General features: G+C 37.6%; 1 protein-coding gene and 1 long non-coding RNA gene across 3 annotated transcripts; both read left to right on the top strand.

Annotated features, from left to right (window-relative positions):
• The first annotated feature begins 6,698 nt into the window (after positions 1-6,698).
• On the top strand, positions 6,699-7,681 carry LOC130992778 (uncharacterized). The gene is made up of 2 exons (XR_009091391.1): positions 6,699-6,814; positions 7,423-7,681. It is a non-coding gene; the product is annotated as an uncharacterized LOC130992778 (long non-coding RNA).
• A 3,725-nt stretch (positions 7,682-11,406) lies between these two features.
• Positions 11,407-20,784, top strand: LOC130992777 (protein phosphatase 2C 29). Of its 2 annotated transcripts, none has more exons than XM_057917532.1 (4): positions 11,407-13,629; positions 18,183-18,296; positions 19,174-19,255; positions 20,182-20,784. In XM_057917532.1, exons 1-4 carry the CDS (start codon positions 11,755-11,757, stop codon positions 20,304-20,306), a joined length of 2,196 nt encoding a protein of 731 aa, XP_057773515.1. In that variant the 5' UTR covers positions 11,407-11,754; the 3' UTR covers positions 20,307-20,784. The 2 variants fall into 2 exon arrangements, with proteins under 2 accessions (XP_057773515.1, XP_057773514.1); XM_057917531.1 differs by having other exon boundaries at positions 18,991-19,255.
• Positions 20,785-21,080: the final 296 nt, after the last annotated feature.

The following is a 21,080-nucleotide window of genomic DNA, read 5'->3' as shown; positions in this document are numbered from 1 at the left end:
ATCGGCCTTTGACTGATTTATATGACAGTAAAGGTTTTGTGCGCAGAGGTGATCGTGAGCCGTCTTTAGTCGGCCGGTCACGGTGATTTGAAGGAGGCCTCCTTCTCTTCACCTAGTATATATATGTTATATGAGTTCTCATAGTTGGCACATACCCTGAATATAATGTCTGCAGACTAATGATATTATTATGATGATGCAAATGAGTTTATGACAGAAAAACATGAACAGGTATTTTTAATCCCAGTTAAATCCTGTTGATGCATTGAAAAGGGCAAGGTTGACATATAGCTCTAAGAGCAACATTTCAATTATTTCCGGCATGAGTCCACTGAGTGCCTTTTGGTACTCAGCCCTGCATGTATTTCTAAATGTGCAGGTCTGGCTTGGCGCGAGGATGGGTGAAGGCTGTTGGAATTGTCAGTTGGCTGTGTCTTTCCTATGTCTCACATTATCTTTATAAGCTTTGACTCTATAAGAATTTGAACTCCCTGCTATATGTCTTCACACATATAGTAACGCATCTCGCTGCACAACTCTGATGAAACTCTTTATTTCATTTGCTTATGCCTGTAATATCCCTTAAGGGAAATACTTCTCAAACCCTTGCTAAGTTTCAATTGCTTAATTATGTTTACCCAAGCTAGTAATTATTTTAGTCTTAACATCTTTCTTGAAAATGAGTAAAGTTTGCATTTGCTTCCGCTAAAACAAGATGTATTTCTATTTCTTTCACTATTTCTTTTATTAGTCGTACGATACTTGGTATACGCTATCACTGGCTATATCGGGCTGCGACAGAGTGGTATCAGAGCAGACTCGTCTGCTCTGAGCATAATCCCTTATAGAGTCTCTTCTTGATTGAGTCTATTAGTCTAAGCTAGAGTCTTAGACCAAAAGAGTTATGTCACTGACAAGAGCCAACACCCCATCTCCGCCAGCTTGACGAGGTATGCATAGTTAAAGTTAAAGTTTCTTATGAGCATGAGATATGCAATTGATCAAGTTGATGATAAATGATATTTATAAGTTGAGAAAGAGGCCCGATTAGTGCATGATGCAATGTTATTGATACTTGTTTTGGTTGATTTAATAAGAAAGATGGTGGAATTTTTATCGGAATCAATGTTGATACCGATTCACTATGAGAATCATAGAGGAACATCGACAAGCAAGTATGTTATTGAGTACTAAACGAGTAAGTCATTCTTGACTTAGTTGAGTAACACGAGTTGTTATTTTTTTAGCATGGCAGAGGGATTTGACATAGTACAGGCTTTCTATGACTGTACTCTGGAGCACCACGAGACTATTGGAGAGTTCTTAGCCCGCTTCCACCATAGGTGGATTGACGCCGTAGAGCATGGGGTCACAGCGCAGCAGGCCATGCAGATCTTGCCATATAGGATGCCACCCCACTGGCAGGCTTGGTGTCATTTCATCGCCCCAGACTTCTATAGCCCGTTGGCACCAGGAGGTTTTGAGGTGCGATTTCCGGAGTACCTATCCATTCTGTTGAGCCGGTTCGTGATTTATGCGAACCCACCCTACTTTTACCTGACGGAGAGTGACACCCGAAAGGGTGAGGCAGAGAGTCAGCCTCAGGGTCTTCCTGAGACTGAGGATCCCCTTATGGCATTGGGACTAGAGCTCCTTAGCTCCCAGCCGATTGATGACCCTATTCCTGCACTTCCTCAGGGCACTCTGCCCGAGGAAGAGATTTCTCCTATTGATGTCTTGGACCCTCACTACCCCATGTACTCTCCCGGGATGTACTCCCCGACCTTCGGATATTTATCCTTTGTTACCCCGATGACCATCGATACCACTGAGCAGCTGATGAGCCCCATCCGCGAGACCCTTCCTGTTCCTCCCCTCCCTGCTGTTGGAGAGGGTGAGATCACTATGGCCGATGTTGACCCATTCGCACCAGGGCCTTCACGATCCTCGGGGATGGCTAGAGACCCGGAGGACGACGCAGGATCAGTCCCGGTTGTTGGGACTCTCACCTCACAGCCTTTGGATCTTTCTAGCATGGGCCTGGCCTTCGAGACGGACGCCCCTCGAGGAGACCCGATTCGGGAGAGAGCCGCTTATGACCCGTTCCACCGTGCCGACTCTGACAGTGAGGACGGCGTGCCTCGTGTGCCTCGATTGGGTGATGCTCGAGAGGACGATGGTGATGATGCTACGGAGGATGGGAGTGACGATGGTAGCCGGGGTGATGGTAGAGGTCATGGATGGATATGGTTTTGATATGATAGTATTGAGTAGTGATGCATATGTATATGGTAGCTTTGTTTAGATAGCCCATAGTTTTGGCTGGCAATGGATAGTTCCATCCCAGGCCAGGGCTTGTACTTATTTTGTTAGGCCCCTATAGTACACGGGTAACGGATAGTATCTGTACCCAGTTGTAGGGCTGATTGTACATAGACGCAGTATTGATGCAGTAGATAGGTCTTTAACAGAGTAGTACTTTGTACTGACCTATAGCAGTTATAGATCATAGTATACATTTTGTACAAAAGAAGTCCTCGCTGAGGCAATTTTCACGATATATACATGTTGGGCCAAAGTGGCCATTTTTTACTAAATGAGAAATGTGATTACCTGTTTTGATGCATTGTTATATAGTAATTGTCAATTTGTATACATTGATTGAAAACAGAGTACTTTGATGCATTGAGTATACTCTATGTGATAATGTGTGTATATACATATATATATATATATATATGAGATGCATGATATGTAGTAAATTACTCAGCTATAAGATTAGAGTATGATGAGCCTTGTCATATAGAGGAACTTATCTTTTGATCAAACTTGTAGATTGTCATAATGCCTCCACGAAGAGTGTACAGAAATGTACCCGTAAATGAGGAAGAACCCAGAGAACCTACGCCGCCGCCTCCACCTCAAGATAGGAGAGTGAAAGAACTTTTCTTAAGACAGAACCCACCGACTTTCACAGGCACGGGAGACCCTGCCGAAACTGAAGAATGGATTCGTGCTATGGAACGAATCTTTCGATTTTTGAGATGCAACGACGCAGAACGTCTTATGTGCGTGTCTTACCAGCTGAAAGGAACCGCCGACTGTTGGTGGGAAGCAAAGCAGAAAACTATGGCCCCGGAGCAGTTAGATGAACTCACTTGGGAGCTTTTTAAGACTGCTCTGTGTGAGAAGTTTATACCCAGAAGCTATAGGAAAAAGAAGGAGATGGAGTTTACCACCTTAAAGCAAGGGAATAAAACTGTAGTGGGTACCAAATTGAATTTTAGCACAGCTTTTCATCCACAGACGGATGGACAGTCTGAAAGAACTATACAAGTTTTGGAAGATATGATTCGGACTGTAGTGTTAGATAGAGGAGCTCAATGGGAACAAGTGTTACCCCTGATTGAATTTGCCTACAATAACAGTTTCCAAACAACTATTAACATGGCACCATATGAAGCCCTCTATGGAAGAAAATGTAGATCTCCGCTTTATTGGGATGAAGTGGGAGAAAGAAAAGTGTTAGGTCCTGACGCAGTGGAAGAAATGATCACAACTGTGAGACAAATTCGGCAACGAATTAAAGAAGCTCAAGATCGCCAAAAATCTTATGCCGACACTAGACGCACAGAGATTCAATTTGAAGTGGGAAGTAAAGTTTTTTTGAAAGTTTCCCCTTCTCGAGGGATTCACCGATTCGGTATAAAAGGAAAGCTCAAGCCTAGATTTATAGGCCCATACGACGTATTGGAAAAAGTAGGCCCTGTTGCCTATAGACTCGCGTTACCTCCAAATTTCGCGAATGTTCACAATGCCTTTCACGTGTCGCAATTGAGAAAATACGTGTTTGACCCGAAGCATGTTATTCATCGAGATGATATATCTCTTGAACCGGACTTGAAATATGAAGAAAGGCCCGAAGCTGTGTTGGATAGAAAGATCCAACAGTTGAGAAATAAGTCAATTGCCTTGGTCAAAATACAATGGAGACATCACGGGCAAGAAGAAGCAACTTGGGAATTGGAGGATAAAATGAAGGAAAAATATCCAGAGTTGTTTCCCGAAGGTGAGATTTCAAATTTCGGGACGAAATTTTTTTAAGGGGGTAAGGATGTAACACCCCGTATTTTGAGAAACTATTTGTGCCCTAGCTCGATTTAAATTGAGTTTTTAAATAGTAGCTAGAGGAGTTATGCACGGGGGCGAATAAATGAGATAAGAATTATTTTTGAGAATTATAGAAAGCGATTTTATTTTTCTCGGGTCATATAAATTCTCTTATTGAGAAACCTATCTTCGCCCTATATTTTTATTGAAATGTCTATGTGATATTAATATTTTACGTGGTAGAATATTCACATATACTTTATTGATGCATTGTTATTATGATATTAGATATATCATAATTGAGATAATTTTTCCTCACATGAATAAATATATTTTCATGAGATATATTTTTCCCACATACTAAATAAGAGTTATAGTTATTCAAGTATATATATATATGTATATAGATATATATATATATATATATATATATATATAGGGTGTGGTTCTAGAGAGAACTACATTATTTGTGAGAACGGGAGAACCATCAAATCTAATGCATCCACTGTAAAAATTAATGCATTCGCTGTTAAAATTAATGCACTAAAAAAATAAAAAAAAAATGCTCCCTTCAGGATTCGAACCCAGGATCTGCATTCATCCAACAAGATGATGCATCCACCGTAGATCTTGATGATCGAATGGCTGAAAATGGTTCTCCGGTCTTCTTTTATTTATGGTTCTTTCTTGAACCTCTCCCTATATATATATATATATATATAGATGCATCTCTCTTTCTCTCTCGATCTCTCTCACCCTCTCTCTCGGTCTCTCTCTCTTACTCTCTCCCTCATTACTCCCTTCTTCTCCCATAAATGAACACACATGCACATTAACCACTCCCCTAAGAGGCTACCCTAACTAGCCAAACAAGATCCCTCAATTCAAGCTCACAATGCACATGCACAATCTTCCTCCTCCCCCCCCCCCCCCCCCTTGCTCGGCTCTCTCTCTTCTCCCTTCTTTCCTTCTCTCTTCTCACTCTCCTGCACATTAAGAGCATGACATCTTCACCATTATCATCCCATTTATTTCAAGATATGCATTGAATGAAGCAATCACACCATCACATCATCTCATCAAAGCAAGTTCCCCTCTTCTCCTTTTTCTTCTCCATTCGGCAGCCCCTCCCCTCTTCACTTCACCTCACTTTCTTTTTGTTCCACCAAATATAGTAAGAACTAAGGTTTCCTAAAGTGTTCATCTTCAAGCTCAAGCTTCAAGAATCCTACGCATCATCCTCTACTCCACCTCCATTGATCTTGTTGGTAGCAACCTCAATCCTCCTCTTATGTTATATATATATATTTTCATGATGTATAAGCATGTATATTGAAGCATATTGAAGCATGATAGTCCCCTCTCTACTCTTATGATTTTCGAAAATCATGATGAAGGGAAGTGTTATGAACTCCTTTCAAACTTTCACTACTTTTCATATGCTTATACCCTTCTTCATGTTAGATGCATGAGAATGGAAGATATTTCTTGAAAACCCTTAAGAGGGTTATATGTTATGATAGTTGAAGCATGATGAGTTATTAGTGTAAAAATGCATGAGAATGGTGATGAAAGTATAGATCTAAGGTGATATGTGCATATGTGATAATTTCAACCATTTTGAGAAGTTTTCTTACGTCCTGGACTGATCAGTCGATGAGGTTTCCCTCGTTCAAAAATCTTCAAAATTTTACAGAGTTTAGATATATGTGTCTTGAGGACTATGGTAAAATTTCAAGTCATTTGGACTTCGTTTACTACCTTTTTAAAATATAAATCTTTTACTGCGCATTTCCGCAGGAAATTTAGAAAGGCAGTCCCTAGAGTCATACTTTTCAGTAACTTTAAAAAACATTCAGCCTCCAAAATTTTTATGGTAGAAATATACATGTGCTATATAGATGCACATCAAATTTCAAACCATTTGGTCAACGTTTACTATTTTTCAAAAATCTTAACTTCCATTCGTGCAAAACTGCCGAATCTGGTAGACTGTGGGAAAACACCCATATCTCGTAAACCACTTGGAGTTTTTCACTCTACTTTTTTTTAAATAAAACTAGACTCATAAAGGTTTTCAACGGTGTAAGTCTCGAATCCAGGAGATTTCTGAGTCAAAACAGTTTATTCTTTAAAGTTGAGGCAGAGCAGAATGGTAAAACTATAGGAGTCCGAAAATTTCTACTTTGAATTTGTTTTGAGGATTTTAAAGTTTTGGTGAAATAATACACCATCTTATGGCATGAAAATACTACTAGAAAATTTTATATATTTTCCCAAGCTTACATGATTATTTGAGTATTTATTTACAAGGAAAAAAAAAATTTCAAGTTCATAGAGTGACTTTTAAGTCACTTGAGTATTGAGATAATTCATATATATATATTATATGGATTAATTGTGTAATTTGAAGCATGAATGACTATGTGATTTTTATGAATACTATTTACCTAGGATTGAGAGTCTTTTAATTGGGTAAGATATCCAATTAGATTGGGAGCTCCAATTGGGTAAATAGTAGAGAAGTTATAAGATGAGATTAAGCATATGATGAAAGCATAAGTATTGAGATATTAGTTAGATGAAATTCTAACTAGAGTTTATTTTGTCACATGGCAATCTAAACCACGTGCACCACCAAAGGTTCGAGTGACGGCCGGCGTTAGTACGACTCTGAGCGTTACGTCATCGATCCCTGAGACAGGTGGGCTTTATTCTAACTCTATTATGGCTAGCTACCATGATAATGAGTTCAAATGCAAATTCTTATGAAAATGAAGCATGTTGAATTATTATTGATGAATCTTATGAAAATGAAGCATGTTGATGTATTATTAATGAGTATTATGAAAATTGTCAACTTGCCATATTTATGAGAATGAGATGTGGTATGTTGCCTCTATGAAAGACATGATTATGATCATGATGCAAGATATCGGCCTTTAACTGATCTATATGACAGTAAAGGTTTTGTGCGCAGAGGTGATCGTGAGCCGTCTCTATTCGGCCGGTCACGGTGATTTGAAGGAGGCCTCTTTCTCTTCACCTAGTATATATATGTTATATGAGTTCTCATAGTTGGCACATACCCTGAATATAATGCCTGCAGACTAATGATATTATTATGATGATGCAAATGAGTTTATGACAGAAAAACATGAACATGTATTTTTAATCTCACTAAATCCTGTTGATGCATTGAAAAAGGCAAGGTTGACATATAGCTCTAAGAGCAACATTTCAATTATTTCCGGCATGAGTCCACTGAGTGCTTTCACGTACTCAGCCCTGCATGTATTTCTAAATGTGCAGGTCTGGCTTGGCGCGAGGATGGGTGAAGGCTGTTGGAATTGTCAGTTGGCTGTGTCTTTCCTATGTCTCATACTTATCTTTATAAGCTTTGACTCTATAAGAATTTGAACTCCCTGCTATATGTCTTCACACATATAGTAACGCATCTCGCTGCACAACTCTGATGAAACTCTTTATTCAACTTGCTTATGCCTGTAATATCCCTTAAGGGAAATACTTCTCAAACCCTTGCTAAGTTTCAATTGCTTAATTATGTTTACCCAAGCTAGTAATTATTTTAGTCTTAACATCTTTCTTGAAAATGAGTAAAGTTTGCAATTGCTTCCGCTAAAACAAGATGTATCTATATATATATATAAAAGCTCAACCATTAATATAAATAGTAAGTTATATTTTCCCGCCAAAATCACTTTACTATTTTTAGAATTAATTTTTTTTATTGTAATTTTTAGAAACTATATAGATAATTTTCTATATTATATATATAAGCACAACCACTTTCAAAAATAGTAATTTATATTTTCCAGCCAAAAAGCACCTTACTATTTATGGATATAATTTTTTATTTCTAATTATTTTTATTCGTTTCGTCTACTCTAGATTATACAGATATTTGTTTGTTATAATTTTTCTATTGATATAATTTATCACATTTTCATAATTTTTTCAAAATAAAATGAATGCAATTTCAGTAAATTTAAATGATGTGCTAATACAAAGAAAAAAATATGATTTGCATTTCTTTTTAATGTTTATGCAATTTAATGAAATGCAAACCAAAATTCACTAATAATTTGTGGATTTACAGTCAATTAACGCCTCAAAAAAATATGTTGTGAAATCCAAATCAGTAAAAAGTAATTAAAAGTTCCAAAAACCCTTTCAAGACTAATAGAAAATTTGATAGAAAAACATCTATATATTTTTGTGGAATTTTTAAATAGATAATAATAATCATTAGATAAAAATGTTTTGTCAAGATCTTAGTCAATTATTTGATAAGCCTCAAACTATAAAATGGTTTCATCTTCATTTTAATGCTGATATCCTTTATTAGAGCTATTTTATATAAAAATATAAGTAATTTATAGAATTTTATTTTCTAAATATAATATTCTAAAAATATAGTAATTTTTTTACTATTTTAATTAAATAGGTATCACCGTGCATCGCACGGGAATAATACTAGTTTCTATTTCTTTCACTATTTCTTTTATTAGTCGTACGATACTTGGTATACGCTATCACTGGCTATATCGGGCTGCGACAATGCATAACTGCACCGAATTTAGTGAAGATATGGTTTGCAGACAACAATCTTGGTGGGAATATACCAACGTGGATAGGAACAAGCCTAGTCCAGTTGAGGATTCTCATATTGCGCTCCAATAGTCTGAATGGTGAGATATCTTCAGAGATTTGCCGGTTGAGCTCACTCCAAATATTGGATCTCTCCAACAACAACATCTCAGGCATAATACCCACATGTCTTTACAATTTCACTGCAATGTCTACAAAGAAAAGTTTCAAACTTCCCTTCGCTGGAGCGAGGGTGCATCAATTGTAAAAAAAAGGAAGTGAAATGGAGTTTGACACCATTCTTCCTTTGTTTACTAGTATTGACCTCGGTGGTGGCGGTGGTGATGGCGGCGCCGGATTGAGGAAGAGGCTACCGGCAGCGCCGATGGAGATGTCGGCGAGGGCTTAATTGGAATTGGGGATAGAAATTGGGGGTAAAAATTGAAGAAGAAAGAAATTGGGGGTAAATTTTTTTTTTGACTAACATTTGACTAACAATTGTTAGTCAAAGGGGTTTAATTGATCGATTTTTTGGACTTTGGGGCCTATTTGCACACACAGTGAGTAAGGGGAGCTATACGTTATAGGGGCTACCACTACAAGGGTGCATCTGCACCTTTTCCCTAAAATCTATAATAGTACCTTAAGTAATCTAATCAAATGACTATAAAGAAAAGTAGAACGAGAACTTGTAAACTAGAGAGAAATTAGAAAGAAGAAGAAAACAATGGAGAATAATCAATATAGGAACATGCTATTAAGAGGATTAAAGAACTTCTATTTATAACAATACAAGATTAGGATTTAAGGTTTATTGTTAAAGTCAAACATAAACTTATATCCTGGGAAAATATGAAATCGTAGCTAATATGGAACTAAACAAGACCCAATAATTCTATTAATAAGTTTTGAGTTTTTAATTTTTAATTTAATTTTAAAAAAATACAAATTTAAATAAGAGAATTACTTAAATTAAAGTTACTACAATTTAAATTACATAAAATTACATAAATTTAAAATATGAAAATCAATCATCTTCAACTCTCCTTCATACTAAAATTTCAGTCACTCGGTACGCATGTATTTCTTGTTGCTCCATTGTCATTTTCGACAGTGCTCAAGTCAAGAAAGCATGCATCGGTTGGCACGTTGCCTCGACTGGCCCAGACCGACGAGCCAACCGATGCGAATGCTCCAAACAAGACCCAATACTTCTAAAATAGTACTTATTCTATACTGGATGATGATATTGATGCACATATAATAAAGTCTCCCAAATAAAATAGAATAGTAGATGAGATATGATATGATGTGAATACATATTTTTTTAAACTCCCCAAAAGAAGAGCTGACCAAAAGGCAGGATAGCAGAGTATCCAGTTTGCATAGTTGGACTTGGACCTTTGTTTGGACACAAGAGTCAAGACCCCATAGAAACGACAAAAGTAAAAAAATTAGTAATAGTAAAATATTACTCCATATTTATATTTTAATTTCGATTGTATCAAAAAAGGGAGAAAAATAGAGACAAAGGCTAGTCCAGGCTTTTCCACGTTGACCCTTGCTGCAATGCGATGGTCCTCATTTGTCATTTTCCCTAATCCTCATGTCTAATTTGGTCTTTTGCAGAAGGAAAAAAAATCCAGCACCTGGCTCTTTTTTCTTACGTGGGCCCCATCCCTCCAAATTTTTGAAAACAATGAAAGAGTTTGCTAGGTCAGCACCCCCCAACTAAAATATTTTCAAATGCCTCTCCCTCTCTTTCTCTCACCTCGCTTGCTCCAATCACCTACTTCTCACTTATCCTGCACTCGCTCTACCACCCGCTTCACTAAATTTCATAAATAAATGCTCGCATTTATATATTTCAGGTGTTTTGTTAACTACCAGCTATAAATATAGCTCAACGTATTACTCATTTGTGTTCATTGATGACAAATTAATTTACTAAGAATGATAACAAACTAATTTTAGGAATAATGACTTGTAAACTGTGGAATTTGGCCAAGTTCTTATTTTACGAATCACAAAAATCTATAAATTTAATTTTACAATCAAGATGATTTTTTCTCAAAATTAATAATATCATCGTCTGAAAATTTAAGATAGTCAAAAATCACATAATTATGTCAATAATAATTTGAAGATAAATCGATCTCAATTGCAAAAATCAAAATCGATTAAAATTATGATTATTTATATACATATTTTATTTATAGTGTACAAAATCAAAATTTCTTTAAAATTTACTCCCCCATTTATAATGAGAATTTTTTTTGGGCACGAAATTAAGAAATATATGTGTTTCGTGTGTAAATGAAAAAATAAATAAAAAGTGTAAATGTAAAATTTGAGAGTATATTTATGACATTTTTTTCTATTTTATCCTTATTTAATACTTGTATGAATATAATAATTAGTTGTATATATGCATTTATTATGATAATTAATAAGGTTACAAATGTAAAATATCTTATTTTATTGGTATGTGTATTTTGACGGTTGGTGACACTTTATAAAAAACGGAGGAAGTAGTATTTTTGTCAAATAAAGAAAGCTTTGAAGATAGGTGGGACGATCAAAATAGAAATTTTACATTATTATTATCTCTAATTTTAGTAATGACATGTAAGCATAAACTCGATTATTTGGAAAACATGAGGTAGGGAGAGAAACAGGCGATTAAAACCCAGTTAGTATCTGTCTCTCTCTCCTGTGTTTCTCTCTCCTAACTGTAGTCTCAGCTCTCTGACTCTCTCCCCCTCTCTCTCTCTCTCGAAAAACGAAAGGAGAAACACAAACACCTACTACTACCAACACTACTACTTCCACCTTCTCCACCTTCTCTACCTTCCCCCATTCCCCCCTTTCATTTTATCACGCACTTTCTCAGCATTCCTTCCACCACTTGGATACGCACCGAGGATTCAACTCGGATTTTTTTCCCTCTCTGGGGAAAATATTCATTCATATCTTTCGGAAAATTTCCCTTTTCTGCTTCGGGGCTGGGGTTAGGATGAATCGTGGGATGTGATGGGGGCGGGGTTCTCGCAGGTGTTCCCCTGTTTCAATCCGGCCGCCGCCGGTCCAAACCGGTCGGAGCCGGATGCCATTTTCGGCGGCAACGATGAAACCCTCGGCCACTCCTTCTGCTACGTCCGCTCGTCGGCGCGGTTCATCTCCCCCACTCACTCCGATCGCTTCGTCTCTCCCTCACAGTCCCTCCGCTTCGACGATCCGCGCCCCTCCAAACCGCCGGGTTACCCGGAGACCGGGTTCCGGGCCATCTCCGGCGCCTCCGTCAGCGCCAACACCTCCACCCCCATAACCGTCCTCCAGCTCGACGACATCTGCACGGATGCCGCCGCCGACGCCCCTAATCACCACCACTATCAGAATAATTGCGGCAGCAGCAAGGGTTTTGTGGCTGGAGCCGGGCCGCCCAATGTTCTGCTGGACGGGTTCGAGAGTACGTCGTCGTTTAGCGCCTTGCCCCTGCAGCGGGTGCCGCGCGGCGGGGAGCAGCAGCCTTCGGGCCCGCTGGAGAGAGCTTTCTTCATGTCTGGCCCGATCGAGCGCGGCGCCCTCTCTGGCCCGCTGGACGGCGCTCCCCCGGGCGACAGCAATGGGGGCGTGCCGTTTTCGGCGCCACTTGGGGGCATGTATGTTAAGAAGAGGAAGAAGAAAAGCATTTCGGGAATTCGCAACGCATTGTACCGTAACTTCTCTGTGGTGCCTGTAAGGAATTTCATTAGTGGAGGGGGGCAGCGGAAGGATGCTCCACCGGGAAGCGATGGCTGCAGAGAGGCGGCACAGATTGGCTGTGAGGGCAATGTGCAGTGGGCATTGGGTAAGGCAGGGGAGGACCGGGTCCATGTGGTTGTATCGGAGGAGTTAGGTTGGCTGTTTGTTGGAATTTATGATGGATTCAATGGACCTGATGCCCCGGAATTCCTCATGAGCCATTTGTACAAAGCCATGTATAATGAATTAGAGGGTTTGTTTTGGGATTCAGAGGATGCAGTTGCAGCTTCAGAAACTGCAGATGTAACGGGGAATTCTAACCCTTCTGATGTTAATACAGATGATCGACAAGATCTAGAAAGCAAAGAAGGCCAAGTAGAGCCAAGATTAGTTAAAAAAGTGATGTTTGGAGGGGAGCAAATAGAAGTTAGGAGGAGGAGGTTATGGGAATTTTTGGTGGAGGATGATCCCGAAGATGGGCTTGATCTATCAGGTTCTGAAAGATTTGCCTTTTCAGTCGATGATGCTTTGAGTGTGAACAACGCAGGTTCAGCAGTGAGTAGGAGGTCTTTATTGTTGTCAAAACTAAAACATGGGTTGTTGAATAGGCATAAGGAGAAGGAGGGCAACAGATTATTTCCCTGGAAATTTTGGTTGGAGGGGAAACAGAAAGCAATTGAGGAAATGAGGGAGAGCAATGTAGCAGGTGATGGGGAGGTTGAGATGGAGAGAACTAGTAGAACTGGTAGGAAAAGAAAGGTAGGATTAGTTGATCACGAGCTAGTATTAAGTGCAATGTCTAGAGCACTTGAAGTGACAGAGCAGGCATACTTAGATATGACTGACAGGGTTCTTGATCGTTACCCGGAGCTTGCATTGATGGGTTCTTGCTTGTTGGTTGCGTTGATGAGGGATGACGATGTGTATGTGATGAACGTTGGGGATAGTCGAGCCATTGTGGCTCAGTTCGAGCCAGAAGAGGTAACCTGTGATACAGAACTGCAAGGTTCCGGGGATTATGGGTTTAATGGCGAGGGCATAGTTGAAGAGTTCTCTGCTGTCAGTCAGAGGGAGAGTAAAGCTGTAGATGAAGCTCATGCTCATCAACCCATTGGTTTGACTGCGTTGCAATTATCGACTGACCATAGCACAAGCATAGAAGAGGTAACACTCCCTCCTTGTTGCTTGAGATACTTGGTATAATATATGCCACTTGGCTTGTTTCTGAATCTTGCTTTTGACTCAATATTCCATGAATAGTTGGAACTGTTAGATTGCAAGTATCATTGTGCTGCTTTGAGTTAAGATGGTTATAGCCTATGGTAATTCCTATAGATTCTCAAATTATTACTTTTGATTGGGAAAAGTACAGAATTCACCCATCTAAGAAGAAGGTCCCTTTCAATATACTTTAAGCTTGATGCACTTTCCCAATTTCAGTCTGGGTAAAATATGTTGTAATTTGAGGGATCTCTTGCTCGCTGCGAATTTTATTTAAGGTTTTTTGAGGTATATAGGTTTTGTCAATTTACTTCGGTTGGGATTTCATTTTGACTTGAGATTAACTAGTAAAACACACATTCAATAATACATCCTTTAGATGGAAGGTCTTGAGGTCTGTTTGTAGACATTGTCGGGAAATACTCTTGAAGAGAGATGGGTATCAACTTAAGGCATCTTGATTCAGCTATTTATTGTTAGGGAAAGACCAAGAAGAATGAAGTTCATGGATGGAGATATGTCAACTGAATTTTTGGATGCAATTATGGTGTGATTAGTAAAGATGGATACAAAAGTTGTGGTAATTTAGGTATAATATTTGGTGGAGCTGTAGATATATCTAGATGTTAGTGAGCATAGGAAACTTATAAAAACCTAGGATGTTCAAAAAAGCTATTGCACAGAATTTCTATTCTTGCATGTTATGAAGTAACTAGGATGGTGTCACATGTTACATTTTTATGCAGGATTCCTCATTCCATTGTACTTATATTATTTAAAAATAAAACAAAATATTATTGTTTACCCATTGAAAGAAAGTTACTGGGATAACCAGAATGATACTAGATTGTTAAATTACAACACACGCTACAAGCCACTTTTTGTACAAATCATAACCAACTCAATTAGTTAAATAGTTCTCACAGACAAAAGGTGATAAACATTTGAAAATATAAAGTGATGATAATAAGGTCAAAATGACTAATTCTCCCTGCACTTTTGAGCTTAAGATATCTCAAGCAAGAAACTAGGCTTAAGGTCTTGAGTTGAATTATCATATGCTATACAAAATGGAGACTTTTAATCATTTGTGGAACTAGATAAAGTAGGAGAGAGACTTGTTTATGCAGGTCCAACAAGAAATATTTTCATTAACCCTCAACTCTTGTCAATATTAATTGCTGCGCCAAATTGACCAAAAATATCTTAATATGATATATTAAAGGAGAAGCAAAGATACGAGCTGGACTACTTAGCTCATGCAAGATTGAGCAGGAGCTTGAAGATGAGCCAATAGCTGGTTTGGACTGTCATTGTAAAGTTATTTTTTCCCAAGTCCCAACATTTTCAACACATAAAATGGATTGGCATTATTACATAGTTCACTTGGACAACTCCTGTTACTGTGCCAGCCAGAACACAAGTCATTGCTTATTTGCACATTATACTCACAGCAAATACTTACAAAAAGCATTATCTCATCTTGCATACTCAACACAATTTGGCTTGGGGGAACTAGCTGCCACTTCACCTAAGTGACCTAATTGCCTAAAAATTGTACAGACATGGGCGGCCGAATCCCATGTATGTTTATCATGCTGTAGACCCTTGGGTGGTCTGGTTAAAGAAATATTTTTACTATGGAATTTTACACTGCAAATGGTTTAAACATTGGAATGCGTAAAAATTGTTATTTCCCTAATGAGTAAGGTTCTGGAACTGACAATTGACAGGAAGGGTGCTCTAGTGTTCAATATTTCAATTAGCTATTTTCAACAATGACTATGCTTGTGAGATTTTAAGCAATAAGTGGGATTTACTTTTCTTTCTCTCACCTTCTTTGCTGTTTGTAAGTGAAAAGTGAATGTTTTTGTTAATTTAAATTTAAGATGTGATATTAGAGTTCTGGACTTCACCTTTGTTAGAGGTTTCAAGTTTAACAATATTTTTTATATATATATATTACTTTTCTTGTTACTGAAATCGGTGATCTTCTCAAACGCTTTAGATGGTGGTAAATAACTATATGGCCTTATAGGGTTCCATTATGCAGTTGGTCTCACATTGATATTAACAGAAAGTGATGCTAGTATATATCCTTAAATTCTTAATTATTCTTGTTAGGAATTGACCATGTACATATTGCCACTGTTGGTATGTGTGTATCTCTAAGACCTAAGTTTTCAGTAGTAAGAAGCTACTGGCTTACTTGCATGGTCATCGAAGTTTCAGGCTGTCATACTTACTTCATCCTTTGAAGTGAGAATGATTGGTTTTGATCGTCTGTATGCCCTATAGCATTAATGTAGAATCAATGAATGAAACTTTTATTTATGAGCTTGATTAGTAAAGCATAATAAATTAAATGTTAGGAATATCTTGAATAAAGTCTGATGATCAACAATATTAGAAGGTAGTGACTTATGAAGTCATATAGCAAGTTGCTACAAAAGTATGTTAACAGTTTAGGATTATGGAATGAACAGATACATGCTAACACTTTTCCAAAACTTTAGTGGGAATAGGATGGAAGTGGGCAAATTAGGAAGGAAATTTGCATAGGAAATTCACTAAGCAACATTGTGGGGAAGTAGCATTAGACACTGAAATCCACATTGCTTACTGCATGGGAATCTTTTTATATCTGTATGTATTACAATGTGAACAATTCACAACATCAAATATTGTGTGGGTGTCATGTCATTATAACATGGACATGAAATATGTCGAACAACCTAAAGAGCATTCTGCGTGGTTGTTCAAGGCCTTTGCATATGGAATGGATCACTGGAAAGGGATGTTAAATTCAGAAAAATAAAAGTCTGGTAATGTTAAAACTAGAATTTTTGCTTATTTTGTTTGGTTAGGATTGTAAGGGAAAACTGAGATGTGTATGACTCTTTATTTAAGAGTACACATTTATGTGCTAGCGATAAAGTGAATGAAAATTAATCTTATAAATGAGTAATTTATTGGTCTAATTGAAGAATTTGGTAAGAAGAACTCTAGTCAGTTAAGAGTTCATTGTGGTGTGGGTGTGGCAGGAAGAATGTGGAAGCATCAGGAAGTGTGCACATAAAATTTTGTGAAGAGGTTCTCCGTTGTGGAGCGTGTCTTTTTATGAAAGGCAACCAAGTAATTCAATCATTTAGTACTATATGACTAAACTTGACCTCCATACTTTTGTCATTTGATATGCAACATGTGAAGAAATTTATTATTTGAGAACACTCAAGCAACAAGTTTTTTTTGAGTTACCATTATATACACATTTTGGATAAGTAACTTTATGGTTGTTTATCTGTCTTGTTCATGGCATTCTCTTAGGCCATGAAGAACTATCTATGAGGCGGAATTATCTCCCACTGATAAATTATAAAGTTACAAAATCCATGTCATAAGATCAGTTCTAAACACTTTTATTTCATTTCCACTTCCTTATTTATGATTCTTCTACTCGTTATTGTTATTGACAAATTATTGTTTGATTCTTGACTAGTCAGTGTTTGATCTTGATAAATTAGCTCAAGAAAGGACCGGGAATGCTATTAGAGTACCAAACAATTAAGCAGATCGCGATTAGTCGAAAATAAACTAGTCGTGACACCAAGCAATATTTTCCCATAGATTAAGAAAGTAGTGCAGATGAACCGGAGAAAGAATCTCTTGTATACATTGTGTGTAACAAGTTGCATTGGAAATGCACTTAGCATGCAATAAGTAAGATAAGATATGACTGGTTCACCTTGTTTCCTTTTAAAAGAACTTTATCACCTCATGGATTCCTTTTAATTTGCAATCCTTGATAATGGAGTGTAATTAGAATAAAAGGAAAGTGGTTTATCTCTTCAGTTTTAGTGGATGATGAGTGATGGATGGAATTTTAAAATTAAGGTAACCTAATTTATTTAATTTAAATATCTCTAATTGAACCGTGTTGTGGTTGTACACTGCTAAGTTACATCCAGAGTTTCGTTTATTTAAGTTACTTCTTGCGTTTAAATTTTGCTATCCCCTTTCGTTTTTAAATCATTTGTTTCCTTATTCATGGGGATGGGGGGGGGAGTGTTTTTGTAATACGCACATTAGATATAAGAGTGAAATCTTAAAGCTTCAACAGAGCAGTGCTACAGATCATCGGGGGATGAATGTAATATCCCATAAAACTAAAATTGATTGTCTATAAAAAGTGGTGCAATGCGATTTTTTAGCAACTTGGGTTGAGTTATTTTGACCAAGTGAGGATGGATGCTATTGCCTACTAAATTGCTAGAGGAGTTACTTGTGCTATTGTATCACAAAGGTACTGGATTGGAGCATTACTGTTGAGTGCAGTTTGCTGCTTCTATCATTTTATTTTATGGTCTATTTATGACCACCCAGATGACGAGGGGTTTGGGCGGAGGGTGGATGAATTTTCAGCATTGTGTTAAAATGCTTTCAGACCTCAACTTTTTTAGCTTTGTCAGTCATTTGTTTCATATGATCAATTTCAGGAAATTATTAGAATCAAGAATGAGCACCCAGATGACAGCAATTGTATAGTAAATGACAGAGTTAAAGGTCGTCTCAAAGTTACCCGTGCATTTGGGGCTGGATTCCTTAAACAGGTATGTCCCCTGCCCTTCTTTTTTGTTTTTGTAATTCTCTGTCAAAGTTTACTTCTCATTCAGCCTTCAGCCTGTTGACATGGTGTATCTTTTACACTTTGTGAGTGTTTCCCTTGAGCTTTTAGGCTAAGTGCGCTGTTATTTACTTGACACGTTTAGAGGTTAGCCACCTTCAGTTTGCTTAACCTATATTCTATGGTCTTTTATTTTTAGTGCAACAAAGACAACCTTGCTTCATCTAAAAGTTTTGCAAGTGCGCTCTTTTAATGATAAATCCTGATTAATATTTATATTCTGGAGAGGTTTGTTTGCAACATACTTCCACCTCTGATTTCAATGGAGTTGGAGGATCAGGCTTCAGAAATTTTATTCTCAGCAATCATTATTCATTAGTTGGGTACAACCGATAAATTTTAGCTACATACTATGTATTTCAATGTCTGTTCACCATCATTTTTATGTTAAATAGCTAGTTTTGCTGACCCCAGTACCTTCTCCATGGTTGCTACCTCTTGGCTCATTACTTTGCAGTTTCTGTTAAGAACTTTTTTTTCTTAGCCAAATGAACATATTTTTTTTGGTTGAGCGCATTTGTAGTCTTTTAACATCTATAATGTACTTCACGGAGCTCTCCTTTGTATTTTGTTTTGCATTTTGCCATCTCACTAATGGTATGTAATGCATATTGATGCAGCATAAGTGGAATGATGCCTTACTAGAAATGTTTCGGAATGATTATATTGGTACTGCGCCCTACATCTCGTGTTCACCTTCCCTTCGTCACCACCATCTGTGCCCCAGAGATCAATTTTTGGTGCTTTCATCTGATGGCTTGTATCAGTACTTTAGCAATCAAGAAGTGGTTTCCCATGTGCAGAATTTCATGGAGAGGTTCCCTGATGGAGACCCTGCCCAGCACTTGATAGAGGAACTTCTATTTCGTGCTGCCAGAAAAGCTGGTACATTTTTACCTTAAAAGAAGTATGACAGTTTATTATAAAATCTACTAAAGGTTGAGTAAATATCGAGCCACAAGTTATACTGGGTCAGGCATATCACATCACTTTCTTAAACCTATTTGCAGTTTCTTAGTGTCTGAATATTTTCATGCGTCACATCTCAACTCCATAATGTGCTATTCTCTCACAACTGGGGCTCAAGCATGTAGCTGATCAAGTCTCTAGATGACTAGGCGTTTGGTTTGGTGGATGAGATAGATAAGATTGATAGGATTGAAAGGTGATTAAATAATCCACACAACTTTGGGGTGATAAATAATCACTCATTTGGATGATTAGATGTGGGCCGTGTTATCAATCACGACTTCAATCATGCAAACCAAACACTTGATTTACGTGGATTATTTTATCAATAACGCCTTATCACTCAAACCAAACGCCTCCACAAGAGAGTACTTTCTGGGAGTTATTGTGTCCATATACTCCTATGGAAACTGCAAAACTAGTTAAGAGGAATAACACCTGTTCATCTTTTCATATGAGAAATTATTGGTCTGAGAACTTTATTGCCTCTTGGCTACGGACAGGATTAACTTCCTTTCATACATGTAAAGAAAAAACTGTATAAGTGGATATGTATGCATGAGTTATATGGCCTAGTTTAACTACATTATAGAGCTCAACAAAATTCTAGTGGCATAGAACAGTTGATATTCTTGATTACTCATTTCATTTGGGTGCAATGCAAACAGGGGGTAGTTGAGGGGCTTGTGTACTTGTTGCTTGCAACATGACTGTTAAAGAATGTGCAGGCTGCATTCTTTCCCAGCGCAAAGTGTATCTATGTGTTGCTTTTTACTTCTTTACAGTTATTAAAATCACTCAGCAGACTAGCTGTGTGTTCTGAGCCATACGGTTGTTTGCAGGAATGGATTTTCACGAGCTTCTGGACATTCCTCAAGGAGACCGTCGGAAGTACCATGATGATGTCACTGTTATGGTGGTATCACTTGAAGGAAGAATTTGGAAGTCCTCGGGGAAGTACCTTTGAGAAAGCATCTGCAGCCACCATAACAATATGTAATCTCCAACAGAACGGAATATGATCGTTTGATCATCCATCACCCGATGTTTTTGCCAAGAGAGCTGTATTTTCTGGGTGTGGATGATCGTCTGTCTGATGCCATATGCGAAGGCGAAACGAACGTGATGATGGCAACAAGATGTTGGAAGCTCTTAAAGAGGGAATGTTTCCATGGATAGGAAATTTTTGTAGTTGCTGCCGTAAACTTGTTTTAGGCAGGGAAAAGGAGACCTATTTTATTTTGTTCTTTTATTTTTATTTTTATTTTTATAATTTTTTTTCTTTTTTCTTTTTTGAGAGCCTTCTCATTCGTTTGTTCTTCATTGGGGTGGAGGGGGTTTAGTGGGTTTGAGCTTTGACATCTGCCTTCTTCCCTGAAGGCTGAATTTGTAATTCTGGGAAGTAATGTTCCAAAGTGCCGATCACAAATTATTCAAATCCAAAAGCATGTGTAAATTATCCTACAAACAAAGCTTTGAGAAATTGAACAATACGCGTATATAAAACAATACTTTTCACAGTTTGGAAGGACAAAATACTGCAAAACAAAGTTTATAAATATTCTCTCCGTCCCACTTATTTGGAGATGTTTTCCTTTCTGGGTGTTTCATCTATCTTGAGATATTTTTTTATTTGGTAAAAATTTTATTTAATTTTTTTACTTTTTTATCTACACACAAAACACTATTTTTTAATTTTCGTGCTGAAAAAAAGGTTCAAAAATAGTCGGGACGGAGGGAG

Source organism: Salvia miltiorrhiza, chromosome 7 (assembly GCF_028751815.1).
Source record: "Salvia miltiorrhiza cultivar Shanhuang (shh) chromosome 7, IMPLAD_Smil_shh, whole genome shotgun sequence".
NCBI lineage: Eukaryota > Viridiplantae > Streptophyta > Magnoliopsida > Lamiales > Lamiaceae > Salvia > Salvia miltiorrhiza.
The sequence above is the reverse complement of the archived record's forward strand: the minus strand, read 5'-3'. Positions and strand labels throughout refer to the sequence as shown.